This window comes from Megalopta genalis, chromosome 1 (assembly GCF_051020955.1).
Source record: "Megalopta genalis isolate 19385.01 chromosome 1, iyMegGena1_principal, whole genome shotgun sequence".
Classification (NCBI taxonomy): Eukaryota; Metazoa; Arthropoda; class Insecta; order Hymenoptera; family Halictidae; genus Megalopta; species Megalopta genalis.
This window is the reverse complement of record NC_135013.1, coordinates 19875921-19889450: the sequence shown is the minus strand read 5'-3', so window position 1 is coordinate 19889450 and position 13530 is coordinate 19875921. Positions and strand designations below refer to the sequence as shown.

Below are 13530 nucleotides of genomic sequence, written 5' to 3'. Positions count from 1 at the left end.
TATAGGGAATATATATAAGTATATAGTATAGGGAGTAACTATACACTAAACTTTATTTTCTTGTGCTAAATATCATTTTTCATTAAAAACATTTCATAGATAATTATAATTTATCATGTTGCATTGTTAAAGTTTCTTCTACGAAAAATTTATACGTGATGAATCGGCAACCCTTGATTGTTTAACAAATGATCTTTGGGATTCTCAAGATACTTAGGACCATCACCAACTCGTGTATAAATAATATATTTAAAACATCCTGGTTCGTGCTTTCGAATGTTTATCTTATCTAACAAATTCTAAAACACATCAAAAAATAGTTGCATTTAGATATAGTTGTTTCCACTACTATGTTTCCACTGCATAAGAGATAAAAATCTAGATAACTTACTTGCGAAGGTTTAACTGTTTCCATAGGCAATCCTTTCCTATATTCAACTAAATTGTCCTGTAACGGTGGAAAGAAATAATCTATTACACCCATAACTTCTGGAACATCTTTTTCTAAGAGATACAATGTAGCATTTGGTCCTGCATCATATGTATACGCAACCTAAAGCAAAATAAATTTTATCATAGATTCTGAAATGTAATAAAATATGCTAGTATCGTCATACCTTTGTATCATTAGAAGCATTATTATAAGAATGAATTAAATCAATAACTGCATGTGAGGTATTATCTAAATAAATACACGGAGGATATGTATCTAAAGTCGTTGCATGCATATTATTAGAATCCTTCATAGTGAGTTTGGCAAAAGTTTTGAAGTCCTTTTCTATTATTGCTTGTTGCATTTTATTTGCTGCTATTGGCACAATGTGTTTTACTCTGTGTCTCAACAGCTCCGATGTTTCCATGCCTCTTTTCATTGCAACTGCACTAGAGACTTTTTTCTGTGCAGCATTTACCTATAATAGAATACATAAATTTGAATATCTGAATATGAAATAGTTAACTACAAATAATATGTAAAGTGTTGTACCACATACAACTAATATCAATACTCTCATTTCTGGCCAATAAGAGGCAGGTACAATTTGTTTTGCTATACTATCAGTTCCACTTGGATCAGAACCCATGTGCCATCTCACAAAGCCTCCTAAAACGCTGCGGCATGCTGATCCAGAGCCAACACGAGCGATTGAGCTGATGTCACCCTAGAATATACCACTTACTAGTAAAGGGATAATAACCAAAGTTAAGTATAACATAGTTTACACTTTCTATATTTTTAAATACTACCTCCACTTCGTATAGCTTAGCTAGTGCTGCTACCAAACAAGCATAGCCAGCTGCACTAGAGGCTAAACCAGCCGCAGTTGGAAAATTATTCTCCGAGCAAATATGAATTTTCCATTTTCCTATAGCATTGGAAGCTCCTGCACGTTTTCTAACTAAAATGATATGTTTTATTATTTATGATACATTTAAAAAAGTTCAAGGTATCAGTAGTTAATTGATTACTCTCTGCTAAACAGGATTGTATTCTGGGATTCCTGATGTTTTCTTCCCTGAAAAAAAACATAACATTAATATATTATAATAAAATACACATGCATAATTAATAAACATTAAAACTTACTTTCCATTTAACCATATAGAATCTTCTTTAAAATGTGGACTGACCATTACAGTAGTCTTTGCACATAACTGAAAAAAAATTAATTTTTTAAATATTTGTTATATCTTTAATAACAGTCGCATATGTACCTGATCTGTATCTAAGGTGGCACTAATAGAATCATTTGCTGGTAATATTAATGTTTCATCTTTTTTGCCCCCTGGAAGCAATGAATTGTAAATTTCAAGGCTTACAACTCCCTATCAGTGATCTTATTTGAATAATGTTTAAAAATATCTATTTAAATGCAAATAGATTTCGCGCACATAAAACCGCTTGTACTACTTGTCGATTTTATCTTGAACGCAAAATAGTCGATAAAAAAAACATTATTTTCTTACAGAACTTCGAAGCTGACACCGTATATTCAATAGAAGAATATTTTTAAATAAATTTGATTAGAAATTTTGGAAAAAGAGAAATATTTGAGAAAATTCAACTTGAAATTTCAAATTCTAACGTGGCGCGCATTTGAAAATCAAGATCATAATTACGGCATGTATTAATTATTGTAAAGAAATAAATTAAATGTAAGTTGTAATATAATTTTGATATTCTCATTTAATTACTCTTATAAACGAAGTTGAAAATTTAAAAGAAAACTTGTTAACAAATACTTCCGAAATACACTTTAAATAAATAAACGTTATAGTACACTTATCGTTTAGTCATTTTAGAAAAATTAATTTTATAAAGAATCAAAGGCAAAATACTCACAATATTTTATTACAGCAATATTAACAGGTGCAATACAGGTAACGGTACTCATGATCCAAAGTACCACTTACCACTCACCACAAAAGTAAACGTCTACGTCTGCTACGGAATACGGAATAACGCATTCTAAAGTAGCGCGCACCGTTTATATTCATATAAGCATTAACTATCCGTTCACTAGATTGTCATTTTCTTAAACAAACTCTACCGCACTCACATACTCATATTCCATACGAATTGTACTATTGCACATAAATCAAATTAAAATTAATAATTCCCGCTGTCAATTTACAACGAGAAAAAAAGACATAAGAAATTAAAAGTGCTTGATATATAATAATATATCAATATATATATATATACTAATATCTGTAACGTAATGTATTTTATAAAAAATTGTATTTAATAAATTCATACTTTCATGAACTTGACTGGAAAGATCAGTTCTATTATGTCATATAAGTAACAGAGTATCCTTACATAGTTTAAGGAATTTTTAAATTTATAGTTTTGACGAGCTTCAAGAATTTCTATAGCAACTGCATTAAAATATTCTGTTCATGGAACATAAACTTAACACACACGCGTACGTAAAATAGTCCTTCTGTAATCCATCATATAATAATAATAATAGTTTATTAATATCACCGGCAAAAATTCGTTGGTTATATAGTGCATATCATGCCTCACTATAGTAAACCAAAGCAGGGGCAACCGGCTTAGAATTATGAAGCAGGTAGAGAAACTGCTTCTCCTCTGATTGGTTGATGCTTCACAGCACATTAGCACAATCACGAGCGAAACGAGTCTCACCGACGTCCAACGTAGTTTGTCTCACTTTACCATGCTTGCAATCTCACTTTATTCGTGCATCCGTTTACTTGGCGCTCCCTCTGAAACACACGGCGCGATATTTGACTTGTACTTTTCGCCCCGTAGGATTCTCGACCACACAGTCCAGCGTATTGAGACGACGATCATTTCTACAATTATTAAATATATATAGTTTATGAATTATAAGGTAAAGTAATATATATATATAATAAAGTATATTATTATATATATATTATTATATTATTATATATAATATAATAAAGTAAAGTAATTATATAGTTTATGAATCTACAAAATTTTGTTAATTCAACCATCCTAGTACTTGTCAACTGTGACGGGCAGCAATCAGTGCTCTACTCTATAAGAAGGAATTTCGAAAGCAACGAAAATAATTTCGTAATTTCATATGATTTTTACTTTAAAAAATTTTTTAAACAAAGCTGAAATTTGCGTTCTTATTCTCTTAGAAAAACTACGCATTCAGTTTAATAATTACCTACAAAAAATTCTCAAACTCAGAGATTTAAACGTCTATTAAAAATTTTGATCCGAAATCCACAACGAAACTAGAAATATAAGGAAATGTCTGTGTTGTTTTGCGGATCTGGTTCACGTAGAAATTGTATTTTATTTGGACATCGACGTTATCGCTTCTGTAGCGAGAGCCCTCTAGATACACAACAAAGATCGATAGCAGCAACTGCTTTTATCAACGAGTAGGTCGACAGTGTTGGCCGTAATTCCGTGAGATGTCGCTGAGTCAGTCTTGTATTCCCGCTCGGTGCTCGCTGGTATCGCACACACACGAACGGTATTTCAGTGTGACGCCGGTTGTGCGGACGGTGGGGGTGATTTGCACGGTCCCTGGAGGGCTGTATGTACCACGGTCGTGCATGGCGTGCACGGTGCTTCTCTGAAGCGCGCGCTCCTTCCTCGCGGTCGCACGGCAGGCAGGGACAAACGCAGAAAAGAAACGATCCGACGAGAAACGATGCCCTCGTCGCGCGATAACGTTCGCGAGCTTCCGAAACCGTAGAAACGCGAAAGATCTCCGTGGAGCGAGGGAAAGGGAATATGGTGTGCTCGCGGTGCCGCGGTCGCTCGACGTTATTCAAAGACGGTACGCGAAGTTAGTGGCACGGATCCGGAGACCAGTCAGAGTGGAAACGAAGGGATCTTAGCATCCCTTCTTCGTCGCCTCGCGCGTGCTTGAATCAAGGAAGGGACTCTCTCTCTGGTGGTTCACGTCGTTCCGTTTCGCAGAGTCGGGTTAACACGCGCGCGTGTCGCGCGGCTAGAACTGACCCGCGAAAAAAGAAGAAGAAGAAGAAAAGGAGAAGGAGGACCAAAGGAACCGATAGGAGAGAGAGAGAGACCGATGGAGCCGGTCGCACGTTTGTTCGTGAAGATCAAGTGGTCGGGTACTGCCGAATAATCTCGCGACGTAAAGGTGCCTCTTGTGGAACGTCTGGTGGGTTACGGTGACCGAGTCACTCTGTCATCTGTTTCCAAGAAGGGAGAGAGAGAGAGAGAGAGAGAGGGAAAGACAGAGACATAGGAGTAGAGAAAGGGAGTGAAGAGAGAGAAAGAGGAAGAGAGAGAGGTCGCCGGTCTCCGTGTGTTAGAGAGTGTATAGGATCGCGCTATGGGGCGTCAGTGTGGTTGGTCCTTCACCAACGGCAGAACCTGAATGTGTGCATATTTCTCCTGGCTGACTGGCCTGCCTTCCACCGTTAAGCTGCATTCACAAAGGGAGCCGATTTTCGGGCAAGGACCGCGGCCTAGTCGCTGTTGCCAGGAACACGATTCGAATCGGTTAATGAGGACCGTTCGGCTTCGATCGTCCAATCGGCTTGCAGGTAAGAAGATTTCTTATCGATCGTTAATCACGAGGTTATTAGCCGGTTCTATAATTTTGGATGGTAAGAATAATAGGCTTATGAAAAATTCGTAAACGCATTTCTTTGAATGAATACTGACGCCATCCACATCGCTGATAATAACAGTGATAGTTCACGCGTCAATTGTGTAATCGTAGGTGCGACGAAAATCTTCCGATTCAATGTTTCTTTTTTTTACGACGAGCATAAAGTCTTAACTTTACAGGGGACATGGTGTTGTAAAAATGTCACGTTCTATTTCAAGAAAAACCTATGTTGGCTTTGATACTTCAGAAGTTACATTTACAAGAATTCCAAATGCCCAGTGGAATATACATATATGAGCCGTTTATTTTGAAAATGGCGTAAGTCACTTTGTTTTTAAGTCGATATATTCAAGGGTTTGCGTTTTAACAGGTTTAAAAATATGGATGCTAACTTTCGAGAAGATTTACTTGTATTTGTTGTCTCGGGATACTGATATTTTTCTCGGTATAAATAATTTCGTATAAACATTAAAAAATCACCACTTTTCATTACGGTAAAGTGACTTATGCCACTTTCAAAATAAACGGCTCATATCCTTCTGATCGTGGTACAATATCACGCGTGATCATTTGTATCGTTAGATATATTTTTTCGAGGATAATACTTTTTTCAAATTGGTTTGTTTCGTGACGAACAATATCAGGCCATTCGTTAGCCGTCAGGAGACTCGTTGGCCGTAGATTTTTTGTTTGTTAAGAAAACAAACTCAGAACATTTCCATCGTAAAACATTTTAACAATGGCGTTTAATCATCACGGGACGTGGATCACTCGAGGAAAAAATCACTTTGGAATCTTTTTATGGTTGATTTTGGCATAGATCACAAAATGACCTAGCTTTAGCCACCATTAGCCACCAAGGTCCGTCTTCCGAGGGTTAACAGATAACTGCCTGTAATATCCGAACTAATTTACAAATTGTATGAAAGTGATATATTTTTATAGTATAATATATTTTATATTTTTATAATATAATATATTTTATATTTTTATAATATATTTATATTCCTTTTGTTCGACCACACATATTTTTTGTCCAAGAATTGCACACATATTTTTAGTTGAATTGAATAGTAAGTCTTCGTACATTCTTCAAAATGCAATAACTTTTTCAAAACTGGACTAAATGACTTGAATTTTTTTGGATGATAGAAGAACTAGTCTATACTAGAAAATGATTAAAATGCTTTTTTTTATCAAATTTTGCTATTATTGTAATGATAACAAAAGAAAATAAATACCTCATATTTTTATCAACTTTTTTATTTGAATTTATAACGAAAATTTAAACAGTGCGTTTTGCAGATCTCGGTAACTTACAGGCATTTTGAAAATTTGATCGAAATTATTATAAGTTACAACAAATTACAGATCCCAAAAATCGCAGTTTTATCACGATTTTTGACACGTTTAATCAGAAACTGTAAGAAAAATTTGCAGTTTTTTAAAAATCTTTCAACGCCTGTAGCTGGACTCTGAGTTAACCAATTTAGATCAATTTTCAGCACGCACATGAGTTACCGAGATCTACGAAAAGTATTTTTTTACACTTTCGTTATAAGCTCAGATAGAAAAGCTAAAAAACGAAAGCTTTTTGTCTTCTTTGTCATTCCAAGTAATTAAAACTAATTAATAAAAAAAAAGTTAAAAGTAATTAATAAAATTAATAAAATTAAAAAGAAGCATTTTAGTCATTGTCAAGTAAACTAGTTCCTCTATCATCCAAAATAAATCCAAACCGTTTAGCCCAGTTTTAAAGAAGTTAACGCGTTTTAAATGATGCACGAAAACTTTTGCGAGCCATCGCACGTTCACCTTACAATTTGAACGATCATAGCGATATTTTGCTCGGACAAAAATTTTTCCGTCTACGCGAAAATTTTTATTTCGAACCGTCGGATCGTTTCCTCTGAATAAGTTAGACCGAGCCGAGGGAGACTATGATTTCCCGTGGTATAGGTGGTGGATGCCTCGTATTCACCTAGAAATATTTCCCGCTCGTTTTTCACGCACGGCTCACGTGCGCGCCGCCGCGGCTTCTCGTTTCCGTGCTCTGTCGGTTTTGTTTTTGATGCCTGTTGCTCGTTTTATCCTTGCACATCGCACCGTGAATCATAAATACCCGCTAGATTTCGCACTGAAATTAACGACTCGTGCGAAAGTAGCGAGACACATGCTCACGGCCCGTAAAACGCGTTCGATGGCACGTGGGGGCAACTAAACGAGGTCCTTCACTTTGACTCCGTTTCGGACGGGTCGCCCCGCCCGGGGGCCGAGGGAACGGTCATATATTTATAAACAGCTCACCCTCGGCCGTAAAATATCTAGCAAATTTCACCAACCCTCGCGAACCGTGCAGATTCCACAGGAATTATCCCCCTTCCCGCTTTATCAATTCCTCGCGTGTCGCTCGGCAAATTAATGCCGGCGTTCATTGTGCGCCGAGGGAAACTTTCGATGTAGCTGCACACGAAAATTAAAATGTCCCTTGTTATGAATTCACCTGGCGCGCCCTCATTGTATTGTAATCCCGAATGTGTGGGGCGCGCGATAAAATCTAGACCGGTATTGTTTAATAACGCCGTAAAACTTTCAATTCCCAGTTCCGTATTATCATAATCTCGCCCCATTACGGGTAACTGAATGTTTTATGGCGACTTCGAATGCACGAGTTCCAATGAATTCGTAACTCAACGGCGATTTAATCGAACCGTTGTTCTAAATCGAACAAAATTTGTAACGTTCATTAGTTGAAAGAGATTGAAATTGCAGGTAATTAACGCTGAATCCTACCGTGCCGTTCGAAACGGCAAGAAGAAGACGCTTTCGTCGGAAATAATTAGATAGATTTCTTAATTCAAGTACGCGCTACGATAGAAGCGATGTGTAAGCGTTGTGTAAATTTAATCTTGTTATTCCTATAAAGCAACACACGTTGCTCACTTTATAAGTGCTCGTTAGATTTCGTGTTAATGGTCGTCGCAGGGGAAATATCGCTGTTCAACCCTCCGGTGGTACCTCGGGCTCTTTCATGATTGCAGTTAAAAGTTTTATTTGACTTGTTTTCAACTTTCCCACCTCGTGGACCGAATTTTTCTACTTTGAAACTATTTCAATAAATTCTTCGATGCATTTTTCGATCAATTTCAGTGTCACAACTTATTCGGTTGGCAACTCTTCGATTTAACCCTTTTGTTAATATTCGAGTATACTCACGTATGTCTTTCTGAGATCATTTTGTTCATTCGCTGGTCATATTCTTGTATCTTTCGCAAAGTATTATACATATTTCACCTGTAAAAAGATTTACAACTGTCAATCGTGAATAAAAAATGCACGAACCTGAAACAAAACAGCTCGCTTACGATAATATTATCCGGGGAATTAGACGAAAATCATTCAGCGGACAAAAACGTGTGCGGCCTAGCATTGTCCTGGTCGCTTTTCCTTGACCGCTGCATTCAATTTGTCCAGTTGCTAATATTCACGGATAATAAAAAATAACATAATAATAATAATAATAATAATAATTTTATAATATTTATTATCATAATATTTAATTTATAATATTATGTTTAGTATTATATTTATATATAATATATTATAATATATTATATTAATATATTATTATTATTATTAATTTAATTAATAATAAATATAAAAATATTATATTATTATTATATTAATTTAATATATTATTAATATTATATTATTATTATATTAATTTATTATATTATTAATATTATATTATTATTATATTAATTTATTATATTATTAATATTATATTATTATTATATTAATTTAATATATTATTAATATTATATTATAATATTATATTTATTATTATTTACGGATATCATAAAAATGGGAGTGAGAGACATCTATAACTGTGAAATCGGCAATTACTTAGTTGCCAACCCAATAGTTCGACGAGTACATCACATACCAGGTGAATCGACAGATTTGAAAACCAAATGAAACTCGCGCGTCTGATATGCTATTTTCGCTTATCGATGCGCCGACAGGAAGTCGATGGAGAAGCGGTCCAGCAGCCGCCATCTTGACAATCTAATTCGAATCGTACTGAATCCGATTGGCCGCGTCTGAAAAACTCGGCATTATACGGGAGATCGCGTTTAAAGCACGTTCTCTCCTCGGGTTCTATTCACGATGGTTGTCGCATTGCAAGCAGATCAGACGGACGTCGAAATGAGTATGCGGCGCGCGTTCATTCGGTTCTATAGTTGTTGCCGCGATAACTGCTCGCGGTGTTGTTGCTGCAGCCACGTAGTTGTTACCTCTCTTTGTTCGGTCCACGTGCGCCCGTGTGGACGACGCTTGATTCAGGTGTGCCTAGTGCCTGCACAAAGATGCATCCTCCGGCGGTACTTGAACCCTGCGTACCCGCTCCCAGCCGTGAGACTGTCTCCTTAATAATTAGCTTTTTCGAAGATAGCTCAACCCTCAACGACCGTCACATGCAACTTTCAACCCTTTTCGAAGCCACGCATCCGTCGTTCGCTTTGTTTCGATGCTCATTCGCGCGTCTCCGAGGATTTAACGTTGATAAATGTGGAAATTGAAGCGACAGGTAGCAAATAGATTTCGAGTTTTATGCATTTATTACAATGCATAATTATTTCATTATCATTATGCATTTATTTACAATTTAAAATAGCGTAGAAATTAAAAACATTTAAAAACATTTTAATACATTTTCAATGTATTATTTTTAACCTACTAAGATGATCGAAGGAAGATCGAAGTTGCCGCTTTGGTTTCTATTCGTTGCAATTGATGCAGACAATTTTTATTTTCCGTCAAAATCCGCCGTATAGTAATAAATATTTTATAGATACTCAACCCTCAACGAGCGTCATGCAACTTTCAACCCTTTTCGAAGCCACGCATTCGTCGCTCGCTTTGTTTCGATGCTCATTCGCGCGTCTCCGAGGATTTAACGTTGCACTACCATTGGATGCACGAAGTTTGACGTTTTATATTTCAAAGAAACGCGAGAACTCTTTTTCGATTTTTAACACGTCAATTGCCGGATATCAACCACCAAAATTCTCGCGATATCAAAGGCATTTAATTAATGAGATCGAGGCTATAAAGATGAAATTTACTACAGGATATGTTAGTTTAACTCTTGAGTATTTTAAAAATTCTAGTCAGATGCAGTTTCTTCAATCTATTACAATTAAAATGAATTTCAAAGCCGAGTTGAAAATAGGTGTCATCCATACGTGACCGACATGCGACAAACGAAAGTTTGTTTTCAAAATGAAACCGCGCTTGAAAGTCCAGTTTCATCGAATGTTTCCGCGTAAAGGCACGTAATCGTTGCTTTTACAATTTCTAATCCTTAAATAATTCTTCACAGACGCTATTTGTCGATAAATGTGGAAATTGAAGCGACAGGTAACAAGTACATACAACACAATGCATAATTATTCCATTATCATTATGCATTTATTTACAATTTAAAATAGCGTAGAAATTAAAAACATTTTAAAACATTTTCATACATTTTCAATGTATTATTATTAACCTACTAAGATGATCGAAGGAAGATCGAAGCTGCCGCTTTGGCTTCTATTTGTTGCAATTGATGCAGACAATTTTTATTTTCCGTCAAAATCCGCCGTCTGGTAATAAATATTTCATAGTCAAGATGAGATTCTCCTTTCTCGATAGCGACGTGCAGTTTACGGTGGTAGTAAATTATGTTCCCAGAGATCGATCCCCTGAATGGCGGACGGGGATAAGACGAATAGCTGAATAGATACGTTAACTCGAACGGTATCGATAAGGCTCGAACAATGGTTTTTTTTTTAGGAGGCGGCTTAGTCACGTTTCCTTCCACGAAAAATGACTTTCTATTCGCGGACAATGTCGGAAACTGTGACGAACTTTTTTCCTCGCATCGACGACTCGCCGGTGATCCGGTAACGCTGAAACGGATGTAATAAAACTTCTTCCTATTCGGGCGACTCTTATCTTCGCGTTCCGATCCTGCAATTGACGAACCACTGGCAGTTATTCCTTTGCTTCTTTTATTCTTCGTGGAACTAGCAACGGACGGAACGGGATTTACGTGTCGTCCAGCTTGCTGGACTTGAATTCGAACTATCGAAATTCGAAGAAAAAGAACGGTTCTGTTAGAGGGGACCACGTGATCTGCGTCAATGCTGTCTTGTTTGAGGATTGAACATAATTTCGAGATGACGGAACGCGGACGTGTTCTTGAAACACTTTTAATTCGATCCTACATCCTGCTTTCAACAAATTATACCAAGTATTCTGTTTGATATACATTTCTATCACACGCATGCAGGTACTCTTTTTTGTCGAATTCGCCGCTAAGTCTCTGTGATCAAGCAATAAATGAGCCGTTTATTTTGAAAGTGGCTTAAGTCACTTTACCGTAATGAAAAGTGGTGATTTTTTTAATGTTTATACGAAATTATTTGTAAATCTTCTCGAAAGTTAGCATCCATATTTTTAAACGTGTTAAAACGCAAACCCTTAAATATAATATATTTAAGGTCCATATTATCGACTTAAAAACAAAGTGACTTATGCCACTTTCAAAATAAACGGCTCAAATTACGTGGAATTAAGTGCTTCGTGGATTTTCTGCATTTACGAGAAGAATAACAACTAGCTGTAATTTTAAAGAGAAAAAAGAACAAAAGGGCTGTCGAGTGTCGATACGTTGGTTTCCAACCTACTATAACTATTAATACCTTGCACTATAACAATGTATTAGTCCCGTTATGGAAATTTTAAACACAATCTACTAGAAAAGTGCTACTTTTCTATTGTCAATATTTAAGTATTGATGCAAAAGTTGACTCGCGGTAGATATCAATTTTCTTTCTATTGTAGGAATTTATTAGCGACAAGTATATGCTAGTCATCCTAACTGAGAAACAAATCGTAATGCAAAGGATTTAAAAAAGAAAGGAGTTCCTAAGAGACTCCCCGATTCATGCGACAGATGTGCCGTTTATTTTGAAAGTGGCATAAGTCACTTTACCGTAATGAAAAGTGGTGATTTTTTACGAAAAATATTAAACATTATTATTATTAATATTATTATAATTATTAAATATTATTATTATTAATATTATTATAATTATTAAATATTATTATTATTATTATTATTATTATTATTATTATTATTATTATTATTATTATTATTATTATTATTATTATTATTATTATTATTATTATTATTATTATTATTATTATTATTATTATTATTATTATTATTATTATTATTATTATTATTATTATTAATAATATTAATATTATTATTAAATATTATAAATACGAAATTATTTATACTGAGGAAAATATCAGTATCCAGAGATAACAAATACAACCAAATCTTCTCGAAAGTTAGCATCCATATTTTTAAACGTGTTAAAACGCAAACCCTTAAATATAATATATTTAAGGTCGATATTATCGACTTAAAAACAAAGTGACTTATGCCACTTTCAAAATAAACAGCTCAAATAATAATTGCACTGCTGATCGGATGTATTTATGACACAGAAATGAGTTGATACAGCCAAAAGAGGATTAAAAAGATTCGGAACATCCATATATTGTTTTCAGTTCATTGAAGTTATAGAAGGAAGAAAAATGTATAATTACCGATTCCTGAAATGAATGCAGAAAGTTTGTATTTTTCATAAAGATGCCGAGCGTAACAATTAGAATGCGAATTTTTATGCAGGACAAACATTTTCACCGTCAGTTTCGAGAAACAGTAGTCAAATAAACATTTATCTCCTTTTTTAATAATTTCAGCAAGTTGACGACGAAAGTATTCTTAAATTGTTCTCATGTTTTCAAAGTTTGTCATTTCACGCAGTCTGCTAAATAAGTGAGAAACAAATGGATCACATGTACAGCAAGCCCAGTTTTGTAACTGGCATGCGTGTTATTCGTTCCAGTGAAACCTAATTGAACGGCTAACACAATTTTCCTAATCCAAATCTGTTAAAAAATTCGTGCAACACAGTTCGATGAAGGAGCATACTGTTCCACGTGACCTGACCGGTAGAGGATCAAAAGATTATTGTGCCTCGTCGTGCCTACACCATTTATCAGCAATGCGTTGTATTAATGTAATAAAACGGCGTCATCAATTAGGTCTTTCACGAGCTGCGAATCCAGTTCGGTGGCAATAATAAACGTAAATCCTGATCCCTTGGCCACCAAATGGCCACGAAAAAGATACGCAGATAAGGTGGCAGCAGCCGCGTGGAACATAATCTCCTGGATGGGGTTGAACTTGGGTCCAGACTCGTTACAATATGGGGAACATTGAACCTGTTCGAAGATAACAGAACTTCCTTGGTCGGATGAGTAGCCTGATTTAAGTATTTTGCATGGTCAAGGTCAACGT

At 35.5% G+C, this 13530-nt stretch overlaps 2 protein-coding genes across 3 annotated transcripts in view; one reads left to right on the top strand and one right to left on the bottom strand.

The window, feature by feature from the left end:
- Window positions 1–35: 35 nt before the first annotated feature.
- On the bottom strand, window positions 36–2497 carry Mvd (mevalonate diphosphate decarboxylase). The gene is made up of 9 exons (XM_033472474.2): window positions 2342–2497; window positions 1714–1784; window positions 1586–1653; window positions 1468–1514; window positions 1246–1397; window positions 993–1160; window positions 618–911; window positions 392–553; window positions 36–299 (listed from the first exon to the last, which is right to left on the bottom strand). The coding sequence occupies exons 1-9, from the start codon at window positions 2391–2393 to the stop codon at window positions 150–152; spliced, it is 1164 nt and encodes a 387-aa protein (XP_033328365.2). The 5' UTR covers window positions 2394–2497; the 3' UTR covers window positions 36–149.
- A 1498-nt stretch (window positions 2498–3995) lies between these two features.
- Window positions 3996–13530, top strand: part of LOC117221469 (carboxyl-terminal PDZ ligand of neuronal nitric oxide synthase protein) — a 79527-nt gene continuing 69992 nt past the window's right edge. The window contains exon 1 of one of the 2 annotated variants that reach the window (XM_076522968.1): window positions 3996–5034. The gene's annotated coding sequence lies outside the window, so the exon portion shown is untranslated. The remainder of the gene's footprint in view (window positions 5035–13530) is intronic. The other variant, XM_033472481.2, reaches the window with a different exon arrangement.

Bases quoted from the DNA above. Each gene is read 5' to 3' on its own strand.
- Mvd (XM_033472474.2), bottom strand. From the start codon at position 2,393: ATGAGTACCGTTACCTGTATTGCACCTGTTAATATTGCTGTAATAAAA. The intron at 1,398-1,467 runs GTAATCAATTAA...ATATCATTTTAG, and splicing joins ACAATCCTGTTTAGCAGAGA to TTAGAAAACGTGCAGGAGCT. The intron at 912-992 runs GTATGTGGTACA...ATTCTATTATAG, and splicing joins TGAGAGTATTGATATTAGTT to GTAAATGCTGCACAGAAAAA.